This window comes from Mytilus trossulus, chromosome 13 (genome assembly GCF_036588685.1).
Source record: "Mytilus trossulus isolate FHL-02 chromosome 13, PNRI_Mtr1.1.1.hap1, whole genome shotgun sequence".
In the NCBI taxonomy this organism is placed as follows: Eukaryota; Metazoa; Mollusca; class Bivalvia; order Mytilida; family Mytilidae; genus Mytilus; species Mytilus trossulus.
In genome coordinates, this window is record NC_086385.1 from 55,655,322 (window position 1) to 55,675,592 (window position 20,271).

The 20,271-nt window shown below is 30.3% G+C and overlaps 1 protein-coding gene across 1 annotated transcript in view; it reads right to left on the reverse strand.

The window, feature by feature from the left end:
- LOC134694497 (integumentary mucin C.1-like) overlaps positions 1 to 20,271 on the reverse strand; it is a 31,948-nt gene that overhangs the window by 4,341 nt on the left and 7,336 nt on the right. The window contains exons 2-4 of the mRNA XM_063555510.1: positions 6,845 to 6,933; positions 1,352 to 1,468; positions 612 to 663 (exon numbers count right to left, since the gene is read on the reverse strand). Of these exons, the coding sequence (XP_063411580.1) occupies positions 612 to 663; positions 1,352 to 1,468; positions 6,845 to 6,933 (258 nt within the window). The remainder of the gene's footprint in view (positions 1 to 611; positions 664 to 1,351; positions 1,469 to 6,844; positions 6,934 to 20,271) is intronic.

Below are 20,271 nucleotides of genomic sequence, written 5' to 3' on the forward strand. Positions count from 1 at the left end.
ATAACACTTATAGATCATTGTTAGAAGTTCGAAGTGTGCCACTTAAAAAACTCGATGTATTATAACTTTGATGGAGAGAAAACATCTTTAAAAAATGTTCTGTACCAAGTCAGGAATATAGTCATTGTTATATTATAGTTCGTTTCTGTGTGTGTTTAATTTCAACGTTGTGTTTCTTTTGTGTCGTTTGTCTCCTATTATATTCGAGTGTGAATTCACATTATTATAAGACGTGTCACGGTACTTTCTATCCCAAATTCATGTATTTAGTTTTGATGTTATATTTGTTATTCTGATCGGATTTTGTCTAATGCGTTTCCCTTGGTTTTGGTGTGTGACCCGGATTTGTTTTTTTCTATCGATTTATTGGTATACTACAGTTGCCTTTATTTTACAACTCACCAAACTTCAAGGCCGTACATTGACCTATATTTGTTCTATATAATTTGACTTCTAGTGGGGAGCTGTATTATTGGCAATTATATTACATCTTTTTTTTTTAATTCTATAAATGTTGAAAATTTAAGACAACAAATTACGTTTTAAAATTTCAGTGGACATTCAAATTTTTCAACATTAGATGGAAAAGTATAGAACTAATCTGCACTCACCATCTCCCGCAGGGGCGTTTGAATCTGACGTACATACACCAGATATACACCACTGTAAAGAATTTATTGCCATATTGATCATGTCTATGAATAAACATTTGATGGTTTAAAAGGTTTTGCAAATTTCTAGATATTAAACTCTATTATTTTGGTATCAACAAACACAAGTGAATTATAACCATGATAACTGCATTTTTAAGAATTACACATAAAGCATGTGCGCAAATGTAAACACGTAAACTTCAAATCCAGTAAAACATTTTTAATATGCCTTTGGGGTAGTTTTTTAATACCTTTAAGTTTTTTTAGTCATATTATGCTGTTCTTATGTTAACTTTTCTCTGAAATGCCCATTTAAGTTCAATCTGGTGCAGATTGTCGGTTGAGTTACGTCATACGCTGTCAAAGAAACAAGGCTGAACTAGTTTTAGATCAAAGTTTTTCTATTAAGTTGTATATATCAAAAAGAATTCACATTCGGAACATTAGTAGACTGCTGCTATGTCTCTATGGCAATGTAATGTCTTTAAATGTTGCAAAGGAAATACGAAGCTAACCTTAGTTATCAACATTATACTGAACATGTTGCCTCTTGGCAATTTATCATAATTTGTTAACATAGGTTTTAAAGTTTCTAAATGTTATATTCATATGTTTTAACTGTTTAAATAACAAAGCCAATTGAAAGTGTCTTAATTCGAATGTTTCTCCTCCGAGGAGATATTATAGTTGTGACAAACCTTTTTATTTCCACAGAGAATGTAGTCCTGAATCCTATTTTCATAACAGGTGTTTGTATTTGGTATTGCACAGTACAGTTTTGTACATATGGAGGAATAATCTTGGTTGTAGAAGTACTGAAAAAAAAGATAATCACTTTACATGGAACAGTTAAGTTCTATACATATGGTGGAATAAGTTCCGATGTAGAAGTACTAAAACAAGACAATCACAATACATTGAAAAGTACAGTTTTGTACTTATGGAGGAATAATCTTGGTTGAAGAAGTACTGAAAAACAAACAATCACAATACATTGAACAGTACAGTTTTGTACATATGGAGGATTAGTTTCCGATGAAGAGGTAATATATTACATGATCACAATACATGGAAGAGTACAGTTTTGTACTATGGAGGAATAATCCATGATGAAGAAGTACTTAAAAAGAAGTACAAACAATACATAAATATAAAAGCAGTTATGTTGAGTTCAAAACTTTCGATTGCCAAATGTTGTATCATGATTAACACAATTGTAGTTGGATTACCCAGTTTAAAACAAGTTCGACGAATGCAATCTTAATACACAATATAATTTTGTGAACTTTTACAAGATAAATTTCAGAGTAAGATTCAGGATTCGTATTAATTCCATAAGTTTATATGTTTTACTGTCTACGTATTTTGAAAGGTGGATATTTTGTTAACAAAACATGACCTAAATGTTCTGGATTTTTTTTTTGTATACAGTGTTTATCCAAAGATGCATATCAATAAAAACAGTTATGTTTAGTAAAAAAACTTTTGATTGTCAAATGTTGCATCATGATTATAGTAATTTAGTGGAAGATATTAGCAAGCAAAATCGAGGGAATTGCGCAAATAATGATACACGCATGAAAATTACCACAAAGCATCATTATTATATACTTTTTAAGAAATAACTACTGACCATTAAAAAAAAAAACTACAAGATGGCCACGGCCTATTTCTAAAATGTCTGTTTTCTTTAGTTTGAAAATACTTATTTTTTTTTGAAAACTTTTCTTTGGACTTCTTTTAGTGAAAACCAATGACCAGGTTTGGTGGATACCTTCCTATTATTAAAAATGAACGTTGGACATATTCAGTATTGCTCATGCGCGAAAATGTAACAAAATTCTTTTGAAAAGATTTGACCTATTTACCATAAACATGTAGTTATTGTTTTTGGATTTCTAATAATATAATGAATTGGTTTAATATATTTTTCAAGGTTATAATACACATGTGCGAATTATTTATAGAAATCAAGAGCGATTTACATTCACTACCAGGCAATTCCCATGTACTCGATGGTCAAGGCGAAAATGTGGTTAATCCCGGAGCAATATCAATTGCAAAAGTAGATCAGCCACTTTTGAAAAAGCTTAAGCAAATTCATTGGGAATGTCCTGATTTGTAAGGAAAATGTATGTGTATCGTCTTGTTTGATGGATTGCACATTGAGATGACTTGAAAAGTCTGCGTGATATATTTCGTGATAAGGGATAAGCATGTTGTCTTACTGAAGCCAATATTGCAACACCAAGAGAGGCAGATTCTTTTTAAGTATGTTCCAATGTACCTACAATTAGACAGTCTCCGAGATATGACTTTCCTTCCCGAACATTACCCATAGGTGGCAAATTCATTTTGAAAAGGATATTTTCATTCTACGTAAGACTAGCGAACTTCTTACTTGTAACACAATTGATCAAACACAAAAACAGAATAAATGCAATTGTGAAGGGCGATGTTGGTGCCATGAGATTAACCGGAGATCCCTTTGAGACAAATGGATGGTTGCTGGACCAGGAGTCAGTATACTAGAAGATTAATTTGAAAGATCTAGTAGTTTGGGTCATTCTACAACAGACTAACGCTCTTCAACTTTGTATTTATTTGGCTTTTTAACTATTTCGATCTGAGCGTCACTGATGAGTCTTATTAGACGAAACGCGCGTCTGGCGTATAAAATTATAATCCTGGTACTTTTGATAACTATAACGACATAATGAAGACTTTACGAAAACACAAAAAAAATTTCTTTAAACAGCTTTAAAGGCTATGGAAAATGATGAACGAGCCTTTAAATTCATTTATAAAACAGTCTTCAGATTTAAAACAAAATACTCCTTATAAAAAATATTGTTGATTCGGAAACAGGTAAGATATGTAAAAAAAACCCCAAGATATTGGTCCAAAAAATACGAAGATCTTTTGAAGATTGCTATACAAAGGGGAACCTGCTTTTTATAACCAAAAAGAAACTTAAACTGGAATCGTCTGTATACAAAACAAAGCTAGAGAACCTTCAAAGTGATTGCAATATCTTTCCGTGCCTTCTTATTTCTTAATACATATAGACAGTTTTCTTGGAATATTTCTTTATCGATAAAAACTTAACTGCTCCTTAATCTTTATCTCAGGATGTCACTTGAACTAGTGGTATCAAATCGCTGTAAATGGATTTTACTTGAAACATTCTGCGATTTGCTGATCCAAATTTGGACGCATTTATCGTTGGTGGGGAAGCAAGGGTTTATTCTAGGTCACAAAGTTGGGCAAAACTATTTGACGATTATGCTAATGATGTCATACTGCCTTATATAAAATATTGCATCGATAGGTATTCAAAAGTAGACATTGTATTTAGTAAAGGAATAATTAAATAGCTGTGACAAGACAAAAGCAAGGTTCTTGTGCCAGATGGAAAGGTGTTGGTTCTGGTAAAACACAAAGGGTTTGTAGTAGTTTTCTCTGTGAAGAAGACAACAAAACGAAATTGTTCAAGTTTCTTGCTTTCAAATTGTTTCTTATGAGATTTATAAAAATGTGTATGTTACTCATGGTGAAAATGTTCTTTGAAATTTCACAACGATACTTCCTATCTATCCCCCAGGTAATCATGAAGAAGCAGAAGCACGAATATTTGTCCATGTTCGGCATTATTATGAAAAGTGTTGTAAATGTATTTTATGTAGTACTGACACAGATGTAAAAGTATCAAGATTTGCGTCAATCGCAAAATCGGGTAGAACAAATTGTTGATAGTTTATGGCAGGAATAACAACATCTGATGGCTTCCTGCACGTGACATATCAAATGCGTTTGGTCCATGTGTAGCTGCTCTTTCTTTCGCCCATGCACTCAGTTCATGTGGTGCTTTGTCGAATTGTCGTGAGAAAGGGAAGAGGTCAGCTTGGCTAACAATGGAAGGTTTTCCAGATGCAAAGGAGTTTTATTGGCTTAAGTATGAAGCGAGACACGATGTGAATTTTTTCCTGGAAGCAGTGGCATTGTGATGTAATTCCGCCTACAGGAGGTTCTTTTCCAGAGCACATCAAAATAAAAGTATACCAAGGAGGAGTTTTCTTGGCTCAGTCTGATTCATGTATGCGACAGGTACATGTACCTAGTCATGATCACTGGGGTTAGATGAAAGTTAGACTCAATGACAGTTGGAAACCAAAATGACTTCTTTGACTGCCGTTTCATCTCGTGTCAGGAAATTTTGAAATGCGGATGTAAAAATCAAGCTGTGTTGGTAACTGTGGATGCTTTTGTTCTGGCCCTCCTTGTACTTTTTGTAAAGGCAACTATCAGATAATTGTAAGATAAGCAACCAGTCTTTCTAACCAAACTCGGCATTTAAACTTAACTTAAACTTAAAAAAAAGTGTTATCACTTGTTAAGTTGATGGAAATTAAAAAACAACATATTTTCCGCCATTTTTTAACAGGAAGTCACTATTTGTTTTCGTTTATTTGTTGCTTTGTCGTACTAAGAAATTGTTTTGAACGTTTAATCATAACTTACATTGGATTATACCTACGACACATTTTTCAAGGATCCCTTGTTAAGTTGCTTGAAAGTATAAACATTTTTTGGCTTTTTTGCCGGCATTTTGAAACCGGAAGTCACCATAAGTTTCATTAATGTATTGTCTACTCGTAATTTAGGAACTGTAATTTACTTTTTATCAAATCTAACATTGAATTTTACATATAACACACCTTTCAAAGGATTGACGAATTATTGCCAATTTGTAATGACGCTATTCCTGAAATGCGAGGTGGCTATTTTGAACAAAAAATGTTTTTTTTCCTGGCAAACAGCGGATTTTTTTAAGTATCATTAAGTAAACCTTTATACCAAATTTCATGTTTGTATCACGATTTGCACAATTATGTCTATGAAATCTCCCACAAATTGTAGTTTCTTTACCCAGATCTTTTGAAATAGGATTTTCGGATGCAAACTTAATTCAAACTATAATTTTGTTAACTTTTGATAGATAAATTTTAGATTCGTTTTAATTCCACTACTTGATATGTTTAATTGGCTACGGTTTCTGAAAGGTTGAAAGTTATTTTGTTTTTATGCACAGTTATATCAAAAAAAAATGCGTCAAGAGTACATGAAAAAAAAAACGTATGGAAAAAGATGAATAGATTATTATAAATGTTGTCAAAGTTCACTAGTATACATACACTTGTCTGCTTTAGGTACGTAAAGATATATATATATATGTAGATATATAAAGTCTCTGAATGATTGTATAATAAAAACTATAAAACAAATTAATGGCCGAAACGTATGGGAATTTGTTTTATAGTTTTTATTATATATAGATATATATATTTACAACTCGTCTAAACATCAACCCAACAATGTAAGGTCTGTAAATTTGCTTTCGCAATTTTTTGGCTCTCCCCTCGCCGGGATTCGAACCCATGCTACTGTGATATCGTGACATCAAATCGCCTGCACTGCAGCCGTCAACGCTAGACCACACGACCACCTGGGCTCTAGAATAGAGCTTTCGCTGGCCGTGTGTTACCTTTCCTCGTCAGTTTTAATCTAGCGGCGTACTACAGTACATGATATATAAGGCATGAGGATGTTATTGTTACAGATCGGCTAAATTATCTGTAGTAAAGGATCCTACAAATTAATGGAAGATACAGTCACAGAAAAAGTACGTCTGAGTAAGTGACAACTCTACAACAGATGTATCCATCGGATCGCCATCAATGATGGTGATACATGGCTTTGTACATAATGTATATACTACTCGTCTTAACATCAACCCAACAATGCTAGATCTGTTAATTTGCTTTCGCAGATTTTTGGTTCTTCCCTCGCCGGGATTCGAATTCATTTATATATATAAACGAGTCTTAATTGAAAACTACGTTCAAATCAATGATTGCGTTGGATAAAAACTAAATTCCTATACGTGTGTAAAACAAACTTCGTTGTAGAAATGTCTAAAAACAGCACAAACAACATTTTTCAAAAGACCAATACAGATGGAAGAGCCATGGGCGTGCATGTGTTTATATCATCAATACGTAGGTTGATTTAACTTCCTGATAACAAAATACATATTCATATTAATAACAAAACATTTTCGCTAGTACATATACACTTGTCTGCTTTAGGTACGTATAGCTATATATATATTTATATATATCCAGACTCACCCTACACAAATGTGATCCTGTTCCACGTTTTTGTACACACAGCTGATCAGCATCGGTTGTAGGCTGAGCTGTTGTAGTTGTTGCTAATGCTGTAGTCGTAGAAGTGGTAAAATTACAAAAATACAGAATTAATAAACAAAATTTATTTGATGCGCAATAACTGAACAAATATACTGATGGCCTTCGACTGTTGTTTGCTCTATCGTCGGGTTGTTGTCTCTTTGACATATTGCTCATTTCCTCCTCAATTTTACTTATAGTATATATCATCAAATTGTGAAAGCTACAGTAAATGTTTTTTTTTATATATATATTTTAACAATTTGTTTCAGCACATCAAGTAATAGTTGTTTTGAAATTGTAGATTTCGACTTTTAAATTAAATTATGTCACAGAATTATATGAAAGTTTAAAAAAAGGTTAAAACTTAATGAATATACGAGAAGTTTTAGCATAACCACTAAATTGTCGAAGCAATAACACTAGGATTTTCTGTTGGATTCTGGAATATCAAATTTTTAGTTCCTTTCTACCATTTACCAATCGTAACTTAAAGGAATACTATAAAGTAAATAAATCTTTTTTTCCCACGAACTGTCATCAAGGATGATGATTCCATATGGGACGTGTATGCCACTGTTATTAGTCTGTTTTTTAACGTAAAGCACCACTGTTAGAAGTTTAAGTGAGACGCTCTCACTTTACCATATATCTTAACTATAATTGGTACAAATCATCGTTATTTTCTGAAAAGATGATAGAATTACAGTGGTAGAAAAACAACAACAGAAATAATTTCACATTTCAAACATTGACCTTTTTTCATGATATTTTGTCTTTACATTTACACCTAATGAAATTTGCATAACGGTGCGTAATCTGATTAATTTACAGATTACTAACTGTCTATCAAACTTATTTTATTGTATGTTAATTCTTCAAAATAACTAATTGACAAGTCTATCAAAATCCTATGGTTTATTAACTACAAGTGCATAGAGATACCTTTAAATTACCATATATCAGATTATACCATTAAGTTTCTAAATTTCTATTATATTATTTTTTACAACAACCTCATTAATTGTGATAGTATTCCTGACTCTTATTCTCTTAGTTCTTTACGTATTGTGTTCTTTTTTACTAATAGCTATACTCATCGCATGTTTTACATGAACCACTACATTGTAATGCGTAGGGATGTTAACTCTAGATTTGATATTTTGCCAGATATTCAGAATCCTTTAGTTTTATCCATGGAGTGGCATAAATAAAATGTTCCCGTAAAAACCAAACTTGTAATGTAATAAAGGGTTTATGAAATTCAAAATTTTCTTAAGTATGATACATAAAATTAGAATTTTATATGTCGGAGGCTCTCGAAAAATCTTTGAATGAAATAGCACCTTCTATATCAATCTTATCTGCGTAATCTTTTACATCTTCTATTTGACGTAGATTAAAACCTACGAATTTGTCTTTGATGTATCCTTTTTGAACAGCATTAGTGATTAGATTTGGCTTTTTTTATATTCTAAACGCTAAAGAGAATGGAAGTATTTATAATCACTATTTAGTTATGATATTGGTCTATAATTATATATATTTTTTAAATCAACCTCATTCATTGTGATAGTATCCTACCTGACTCATATCTTATTTCATTATGTTTTGAGTTTTTTAACTAATAGCTCTTCTCATCGCATGTTTATACCAACCATTAATTTATCATGTTTAATTCACCATTTTCTACATTAAAACATATCTAAGCCAAGTCAGGAATATGACGTTTAATGTGTTTTATTTTTTATTTTGCCATTTTATAAATGATTTTCCGTTTTGAAATTTTCTCGGTGTTCAGTATTTTCATGATTTTACTATTGATGTTATAACTATTGACCGTCAATGAATGATAACCTTTTTATGAAATAATGTCTATAAAAAACTAACAAAAAAAAAACCCACCAGGAGCGGCATACCTTTGAATATCAGTATAATATCAATTTATTTTTTAAGCTTCTCAGTTACGTATTTGAAAACTTTAAATTAAAATGTTTTGCACTAGAGCTGTTTACAATGATGTTACTGCTGCAGCTTTAACTGTATAGTATCCAGATCCTGTTAAGAACAGGGTTTTATATAGATCGAATCTTTAGATTACCTTAGCTGGATTTGGCAAAACTTTAAGGAATTTTGGTCCTCATTGCTCTTCAACTTCGTACTTTATTTGGACTTTTTAACTTTTTTGGATTAGAGCATCACTGATCGAGGCTTTTGTAGACAAGCCGTGCGTCTGGCGTATATACAAAATTTAGTCCTGGGTATCTATGATTGTGTATTTACCTTGTTTGAAGGTGAAAGCATATTTTAAATGGATATTTAATGTGAATTTGTTGATTTAACCACATTATACTTGGATATTAAACTTACTAGGTTAGTTCTTATTTTTATTTGCATAGTATGATATATGTCTGCAGAAAAAAAAAAGACAAAATGTTTTACTTTTTGGATTTTATGTGTTTTTTTAAATTAATGTTATCGCTTTGTCTAGATTGTATGATGTCACGTTTTCTTCAAATTTAAATTGTACGAACACATAAGTCAATGTATTTCTTTGGTTTAATACATAGATATAAGAAGAAGTGATGCGAGTGCCAATGATACCACTCTTCATCCAAATAACTATTTAGAAAAGTAAACCATTATAGGTCAATATACGGCCTTCAAAGTATGATTAGTAGATAGCAAATCCTAAATAAGTAAGATTTTTATGAAATCCGACATACTCGAATTTTCATTTTTTTTGTAGCCGAATGCTAAATCATTAAGTTATTTTTTTTTTATCAAAATTTATTTGAGATAAAATTGTATTTATAATTTCCCAAAAACCTTTTTTAGAAATTAAAATTGATTCAAAAAACAAAGTGCTGTTGATTGATTTTAAGTTGACACTATGGAATAAATTCGATTTTCTATTAGTAGAGATCTGTTTGTAAAAATGCAACTTATTAAATTTCAATATAAATGTTTTAAGTTTATTCAGGTTTAAATGTTGGTGCATAAATGTTATTATATATTTGGAAAAATTGTAATTGATTTCTATTTTTTTCCCCACTTCAGTTTTGCCAATTTTTTGAAGAAATTTTATGTTGATCGAGGTTTTGATGTAATATGTTTTTTGTTGCACATATTTTCAATTTCAATATTATCTTTATAATAAACTGTTAAAATTTCGTTCTTAGCTTAAATCTTTAGTCATGCAGCTGGAACAGTTTATGAAGGGTTTATGAAAACCAAAATATTCTATAAAGTATGATGCATAAAATTCCATATTGTGTCGAAAGTCTTCTGAAAATTTATGAATTAAATAGCACCTTCCTTGTAACTCTTATCTGCGTAATCTATCACATCATGTTTTTGGCGTAAATGATAAGCTATAAATCTGTTGATCATAGATGTATCTTTTTGTTATCAGCATAAATGAATAGATTTATATTTGTTTTATTCTTACCTCAAAAGAATATGAGAGTATTTTATAATCACTATTTAATAATGATATTGGTCAGTAATTTTCAAAGGATCATTTTATCTAATAAATCAACAATGTAAATTTTGTCTTTGCGTAATCGGCAGTTGATTTTTTTTTAAAAAGAAAACTAAATTACAAGTAGAGGTCGAAGAAGTCCCCAAAATATTTACTACCATTAATGTTTATCCCATCGTATCCATGACTTTTGTTTAATTTTCAATTATTGACTGCAATAGTTAATTCTTCTAGAGTAGCATATTCGTCACACAATTTCTATTTCTTCTTCTTATAATATATCACTAAGTTTTGTTTTAGTAATAGTTATATATAAACATCTTTATCCGTTTTTTGTTCATATTATTTAGAATAAAAATCCCTGCCCAGCTTTAAAAGTTTATCTTAATCTGTTTCTATTTTATCGTTATTGTTTTTCAATTTGAGTTTTATCTATTCGTTTGTTTAGATTTTAAGACCTAATAACTATCCATTTTCTATTTTTCTCCTTTTTCTATTCACGCTTGTTTTGATATTTTTTGTGCTCTTAAGCTTTGTATTCATATCGTTTATCTATCTCTTTTTCTAATGTCGATTCATTTTCTTTTATAAAATTATTTTCCTCATTATTTGATTTTTGAAATAAGATTTTTAGTTGTGATTCTAAATTTTAATTATTTTTTATCTTATCTACATCTTTAAAGGCATCATTCACTTGTGGTTTTAAAAGTATTGTACCAAATGCGCTTTTTACAGAGTCATTTACTTTTCGTAAAATCTAATACGTTCCAATTCTATATTTGGAAATATACAAAATGTATGTGTATATGATATTAAAATATTTTCTAAAAACCGATATTTATAATCAATAATATACATTCCTTATGCTCATCTATTAATTTAAAGTCTAGTTTATAATTCGTTTTTATAGCTACCCGTTTGGTTGAGGGGGTCCTATGACTATAATAACAAAAATGGTCTGATTCAATAATTTGAAAAAATATTCTTCTTCAGTCATAATTACCTTCCATTATTACCGAACTAAACAAAGAAATAACACGACGGGTGCCGTATACGGTGTAGGAAATGCTAACCCTTCCGGAGCACCTGATTTCACTCCCGGTTTTTATTGGAGTTCGTGTTGTTCCTTAATTATTATTCATAACTGTTGATGTAAATGTCCTTTGGTTTTGTGAGTCTTTGTTTACTCCTTGGTTTTGTGAATTTTTGTTTACTCCTTGGTTTCGATTGTTATTGTCTTCTAAATATGTTTTGAAGGAAGTTTCATGAATATTGCTACATTTCTGATTTTTTATTCATTGATAAAATCTCGATTTCATTTGTTTATCTTGAATTCCCTTAACGTGTAGCTTATTTGACACGCTTAAATTAAAAATAATAAGTTTGTATTATGTTACGTTTACATAGTGAATAAATTTTATTTTGGTAGCGTATTTAAAGTACACTTTATTTCACCTACATTTAATCGTCGTTTGTTAGCGTGGGAGCTACCTATGATAATAATTACTATGTCAATTGTCTGTGTGTATCTGAATTGGAACAGTATTGTTATAGTCTGTTTCAAAATTGAATTTTGTCGAATATTGAGATGAAATTTTTGAAACATATTATCCATTTTTTTATACCCATTCACAGTTACTTCATATTTAAAATATATTTAAAATACAAATCGCACTACATAAGCATTAAGCTATAAATGAAATTAAAAATTTTGTTGCTTTATACAAACTGAAACAAATACATGGTTTTGACTGAAAAAAAATAATATACTGTCTCTAACTTTCAAAGGAAAATTCAAAACGGAAAGTTTCTTATCAAAGTGCAAAATAATAAGCCCAAACACATCAAACGAATGTATGAGATCTGACATATTCTTGACTTTTATGCAGAAAAACAAGAATACAAATAAAAATACATATCACAACGACTTCTAAATAAAAAAAGTTATAAAAAGTTATTTAGATGACAAACAACGTTAGTACCTAAATCTATAATCAAAGACCCTTGTGTATAATTTATAAAGTTGATACGGAATATTTATCAACAAGGTTTAAGTACCTTCCGATGAATTATGTAATAGAAAGTTAATGGAAAAATGTCCAGTTTTTTTACTTTTATTTTTGGTTGTTGCTAAAATATTTATACAACGATTAGATAAATGATAGGATACCATTTGGGAAAGGGTATTTTTTTTTGGAGCCTTTACTGAACAATGAGGATGGAATTATATAGATAGAAACAATAGACTTTGTCTTATACGAAATAAAAATGATATTTACGATGTATATACTTAGAAGAAAACAGGAAACCTTGTAATTTGTTTTTTAAATGAAAATATCTTTAGATACAAGCAGATTATGTTTTCAAATAACAAATCCGAATTTATAAAAATCTGTACATTTATAAGGATTATCTATATAGGTATATGTACTCCTGGCTGAAATGTAATATATTAATAAGGATTATCAATTGTCTTAACAATTGATTTGTTGTTCTGTCTTATTGCCAATATTATTTATCCATTTTTCTGGTAACAGTTGATGATTTAGACAGAAGAAAAAACAATTTTAATGCAGCAGATTACTTTTGAAATTTTTCTTACCTAATTTTGATTGTTGATTTGGTCCTTGGTCCATTCTAAGAAAACCATCAAAAGGCATAATTAAAATACATGCGAAAAATATAATGCATTTGTTCATAGCTGCTAAGTCCATCATGGGAGACTAACAGAACAAAAATAAAGAAAAACTGAAAAATTAACTGTTTAGTGACAAATTATGATTTGGTCAAACTAAACGCTTGGGTAGTCGATTCAGGTGACCAGTTTATTATTTACATAAGAAAGGGAGAACGACAAATAAACAATACGAATAGGAGGTGCAGTGGTCTATCGAAGCTGTCAATCATATTACATCTCCATGATCTTAAATGAAAAACAAGAAAGAAGGGAGACTATAAGGTTAATGTTGAGCAACTATGCAATACACATTGATATTATCTAATACATGCATACTATATGAATATAGGAAGATTTGGTATGAGCGCCAATGAATCAACATTACAACCAAGTCACAATTTATAAAAGTAAATTATAATGGGCCTACATCTGGACATTTTTTGATAGTTCATAATAATGGAATTCCTCATATAAACATTTTTTTCTTCAGAAAATATTTTATGATATCAACAAATATTCCTCGATATCAAAAATGCTTTTCTTATTTTGATATCAGGAATTCGATTTCTTGATATTAGAAAATAATTGTATTACTTGATAACAGAAACTAGATTTTGTAATATCAATAATTCATAGTTTGAAATAAAACAATTCTTTTTATGATACGAAAAACTAATTTTGCTTATATCAAATAATACTGACTATTCATCAATTCCTGACATAAAAAATGATTCCGTGATATCAAAGAATATGACTAATATCTGTATGTGTCGGATATCAGATATACAGTATGCGTCCAATAGTTATAATGAGAAAAAATAGATAGAAAAATGATATACAGGAGCTAATAAGAAAAAAATAACTGTTCTAAAAATAAATGAAATATAATTAAATCATGATAAAATAATTATATTATATTTTTTCCGCAGGATACTTTATAACTTTTATCATTAGCCAAGTGTTTATTTCAAATGTTGATTCTTCTTCTCAGGGTCTTAGTTTGAACTCTTCATAGGGTAATCATGTTTTTGTATGTCAAAGAGTTTCACAACACGAAAATATTTAAATTGAAGAAAATTAGCCATAATAACACAACATTATATACATTTTTTACATTAGGAATTTTCAAGTTTTTAAGATTTTTCACCTGGAAAGTTTGATTTTTTTATACTTCCGAACATCGGACAGTTTAAACTTTTTGTTTTCAACTTGTATTTAATTAAGAGCAAACTTTGCGTGACGAAGGTTGAGGGTCACTCGTCTGATCTAATGCACTATTTTTTTCAGTAGTAGACACGTGTGTACTTATATCTGTTAGTAAATAAGGGCGAAACTGACGGTTATATAAATCGGTAAAAAACAGCACGGAATATGAATGAGATCGGGTTTAAAAAACCATTGATATAATTATGTTACAAAATTACTGTTCAGCAGGCAGTGTTATAATGTTTGACTTTCTTTTCTCTTTTGAGATCGTCAACCCAATGTTAACAATGTCAATTAATACGATAAATTTTGCTTGTATTTTCTATCATTATTTTCTTGATATATGGGTACTGCTTACAATGCGATTATTATATACAAAGAATTCATGATAGGAAAGTTGAAATCATCCCTTCGTTTATCTAACGAAAAGAGTACAGAGATTTTTCTTCCACAGATGTGACTTCAATTTCGTCATTTTCCCCGTTGTAACTTACCAAAATATATGTATCATTGATTTTGTACTTATACGAACATCCGAACTGGTAAGACATGTGGAGCAGGATCTTTTTACTCTTGACCTCAGTTTTGTTTTTGCATACAGTACGAAGCTAGTATTTTGGAATTAGACAATTGACAAATTTTGAACAGAAACAGTCTCCTTTCTCTTCGTTTTGTCCGTCTTATGTAATTTCAGTTGCGTTATGTCGAGGAACTACAAATCAGATCTTCCTCAACTTTGATTACAAGCTACATGTATGTGCGACTCGTTTTCACATTAGTATTTCAGATTCTCGATCATCGAATACTTGTGTATACTTTTGTACGTCATGAACATTTATTGTTATTAATATTTATATGTATTTTGTTATCAGGAAATTAAATCAAACTAAGTATTGATGTTATAAACACATGCACACCCATGGCTCTTCCATCTGTCGATACCGTTACACCTTGGCATGGCAGAAAAGTTATTTTCAGACTGTTTATAATGCCTCTACACGGAACTCATTAGATGTGTGATTAACTGATTGTTGATTTAATCTCAAAGGCATAACTTTGTATTAGTTGTTGTTGGCATAGAACTAGCCGTCAGTAACAGCGAGTACTCTCTGATCTGTACTTCTTGTCGTTTTGTTGATAGGATATGTATGTACATATTCACGTTCTATCTACTTATGTCAGATTTCAATTTTGTATCAATTTGACGAGTTAATCTTTTTCAACTCGTATTCAAAGATTGTTGTTGTGTTGTACCGTTGAATCAATGTCCCTGATTGGCACCTTTGATTGAGTGTATCCCTGGCATGATTTGTATGTGTCAATAAAGAGGTTTGCATAATATTTCATAATCCGAATATTTTTTTTCAAGAAATATTAAAAAAGATGTAAAAGTTCCAGCTTTTTATTTTAATCTACAATTTATGAACTTAGACTTTTAATTCCTTCTAATTATTCTATGATCATTATAATAATGATAAAAATCGTTTATAATCAGATGTGTAATCATTATCAAGTTTATTCTTATATATCATTTGTTATCATTTTTAACGACTTAAAAGAAGGAAAAAAAACTTCAATAACTCATTAAAAGTCATTTTCCAAATTTTAACCAGATTTTTAAAAATTTGTTTAATTTAAGACCAATGCAATTGTAAGGTACAAGTCCGAGTCATTTTTTCCCCGCAATTTTTGAAAATTCAAATGTATCAAAAAGGACCTCTATTACCTATCAATAATTTCAGCTTAATGTATTTCTTAAGTGGTGCTCTTTCAACTTATTGTATCAATTTTTATACTTCGAATTTTAAAATTTCACTTAAGAACAGCTTTGATTTACATTCTATGACATATATGAAAAAAGTAAAATCACAAAAATACTGAACTGAAAGGAAAATCAATTCGGAAAGTCCATTATGACATGGCAAAATTAAAATACAAATGCATCAAAAACGAATGGACAAGAACTGTCATATTCTAGACTTGGTACTGGCATTATCAAATATAGTCAAAACATGGTCATAAGATTCTCCTAAGATATATCTTAATACCTTTCTTTACGATACTTTTTATAACCTGGTCCAGGATTGCAATTTTGTGTTTGCTCAAGATGCGGGTTTTATCTACAAAAGACCACCAGTGACGCTAGAATAAAAAAAGTTAAAGAGGCATAAAAAAGGTCGAAGTCAAATAGCGTTGAGGACCAAAAGTTACTAAAGGTTTTGTCAAATACTGTTTAGTATCCCCTCAATAAGAATATAATGTGGGTGTCCTCTCTAATATAGTTATGTACAAACATGTTTGTGATTTGGTTGTGTTATAAAGTTCACAGTTAAAAACTTAATTGGTATTCCTTACATTATATTAATTATTGTTACAAGTAAAACATGATATATGTACAGATCAGTTTAAACGTGAATAAACAAGTCTTCATGAGGTGAATTCTAATAGACTTAGATTTTGTCATTTCATTAGAGACTTTTCGTTTTGAATTTTTCTTGGAGTTTGGTATTATTGTGATTTTACTGTTTATTAAGGACTTTGTTGGAAGGGCAAAACAAAACATCTGGAGTCTGTTGTTCAACTTGTCGTTAGTGCTAACGCGTCGTAAAAATTTCTTAATCATTCGATTAAATTTAATCATATGATTAGTGTGTTGTTCAACTTGTCGTTAATTTTAACGCTGCGTTAAAAAGGCTAAAACTGTCGTTAAACTTAATCAACCTCTTTGAGGTGAAATAAATTTTAATCATATGATTATAGCATCCAAGATGGCTGCAGGACCAATGCAAAAATAAGCTTATCCTCGAAATATGAGATGTTTAAGATATATTTAGCTCCTGGAAAGAGATTTCAGCTATGAAAGAGCTTTAATATTTGAAAGAAACACAATATATTTGCTAGGAGTTGAGTTGACACATGAATTGGAAAGAGATTTGACAAGATGGACTTTGTTGGAAGGGCAAAACAAAACATCTGATAAATGACTTTATCCTGATTGAGAGAAATTTCTCGCAATTTGATTGACTGATATTGTCCTAATAGTCTTTTATTACGCCAATAAGAAGTATCTACCTTATTTATTACGTCAATTACAATTATCTCCCTTTTACCGTTGACCTAATAAAAAAAGTTGCTTTATAGTCCAAATATTTTTTTTTAACCGTTTTAGATTAAATATCTAGAATATATTTGGTTGATATTGTCCTAGTATTAAATTTGAATATAATAATATGTAGTGTTACAAAATCAGGATAAATTCGTTACACATTGTTCATTTGTCCTAATACGGAATTTATCAGGTCAATATAATTCTTATCGGGTTTGGCTTTGCCTCACCCGTTATGCAATTAATTGACCCGATAAATCCTCGTAATAAGACTATGCGCACTGTGTATCTAACATCATAGGCTAATAACTTATTATAAGAACTAGCAAGTCTATTTAATTTCTTTGGCCTATTTACTTACGTGTGTGAAATGTTTTTGAATAACCTTATGTCTCTTTGCATTTTGAAGTTGCTAATATCCTATTATGATATTATAAATTTGATATTTTTCTTTTATTTTATCGACCTCATTACAAAGTTAACTGTAACACAAATCTAGATTGCACGTATTTTATTTCTTTATGTATCGTGTATTTTCACAAAAAGCTCTTGTCATCGCATGTTTTATAACATTCATTAAAAAATGATGTTAACAATCTTGACTGACTGTTAAACAACGATAACTAAATAAGAAGAAAATTGTTTATAAAATACTGAGACAAAAACAACTACCAGGTGCGGTATATATCCGAATACCAATTTATACCTTTGGTTTTGAATTACCCCTGAACACTGAAAGTAGAGCAGAACACTTTCAGAAATATGTACAGAATGTGCACCATCATTCCGAAACATAAATAGTATATATAACCAAATTACAGTACTGAAGTACTGAACATTGGATGACAGACAGTTCTGGTGGATGGTCACAGGTACTTGTCTCAGAACACGGCTCATTGTAAAACAAAATCACAGTACTAAAGTACTGAACATCGAATAACCGCAAGTTCTGTTTGATAGTCACAGACTCTTGTCCTGGACAAATATAAATCTGAGGTTAAGGTACCAGGAGAAAAATTCTGAGACAAGTTCCTGTGTGGACGGTTAATAATATAAAGATACGAACTTTTCCATGACAACTATTATATTGTAGTAAAGAAAATTTAGAACGATCATTAGATATTATAATAATCTAGTTTATTATACATTTTATATACATATTTGTATAACAGTTTTATAAACATTTATTTATTTGTTTTTTTGAAACAATTAAATCATCTTTATTGCACTAAATGCTGTTTAACAATTTACCTTATAAACATTTAGCCGGTAATCTTGAAAACTCTACTCTCCAATTTTCATCCATTTTCACCCTCATTCCTTTTTGCTGTTCGTTCTAGTAATAGTGCTGTGCAAGTGCATGTAGTTATTCGTCTTTCTTATATGTTTGATTTGAGTAGGAATTCATTTGACTCTATTTGTTGTAGCAGAATGTCCTCGAGATTATCTTTAACATGCGTAACAACCATTATAAATCAATGCTCTTCAACTTTGTACTTGTTTGGCTTTATAAATATTTTGATATGAGCGTCACTGATGAGTCTTATGAAGACGAAACGCGCGTCTGGCATACTAAATTATAATCCTGGTACCTTTTTTTTATCGCTATTTATGATTTGTTACTGATATTTATATATTTCTAAAGACAAAATATTTCAATATTATTTCTCTATGTTCTTCAAAAAATATTTTCAGGAACATTTATCAATGTTCTTTTATTGAAAGAGGGACGAAAGATACCAAAGGGACAGTCAAACTCAGATATAAAAAATAAACTGACAACGCCATGGCTAAAAAAGTGAAAGACAAACAGACAACTAATAGTACACATGACACACCATAGACATAATAAAGAATAAGCAATACGAACCCCATCAAACACTTGAGGTACTATGAGGTGCGCCGGAAGGGTAAGAAGATCCTGCTCCACATGTTGCACCCGTCGTAATGATTAAGTGATAAGAAATCCAGTAAATAGTCTAATTCAGTAGGTCACATTCGTGAAAGGGAAGGGATTAACGTTTTCACGATAGGAACATATCCGATATAAAATTGAGAATGGAAATGGGGAATGTGTCAAAGAGACAACAACCCGACCAAAATAAAAAACAACAGCAGAAGGTCACCAACAGGTCTTCAATGTAGCGAGAAATTCCCGCATATAGTATGTTAAACGGTTATTCAATAACGGTCAACCAACTCGTGATGGCGTCCGTAAAATTTACGAAGGGATGCTTTCATCTTCAACATTCGGATCTCTTGGTTTAATGGCTTCGTTGTGAGCAGCAACCCTCTATCGAGAAAATTATGATGGTCTTATATAACCACCGATTAGATGCATTCATGGGTACGAGGGCGCAGATATATTTTTATGTATATAAATTTTTCACCTCAAATCGTTTTTATATCACGTGTATTATTTATTTAACAAGCAATAAAGAATGCTTTTTGAACTCGATGATATCGAAATTTATATACGACAAACGTTCGTTGATCACAATTATCGAAGGCATAAGCGTAATGTTTTTAATTGACTCCTAAATCAGTAGTTAATACTGGTTCTCTGCAATAACTATTTAATATCTTACAGATGGTGTATGGCGCAGATGGTCATGTTTTTTTTCAAACCTCACACTTTTGCTTAACTTGATAAACAAACAAAAATGGCATAATGTTGGTTGCTTAGCATATAGGTTGCAACAACAACCGATGACCAGTTTTATGTTAACTGTATTTTCATGATTTAATGCTGACAATTGATATTTTCATCATAGTATCATATAACATGTATCAATATAAAAGAAAATAATATTTTGATGATTGCATTAGCATTTTTAATAATTTTATGTAACATATAATATGTCTGTATCAATTTTCAATCATAATAAAATGTA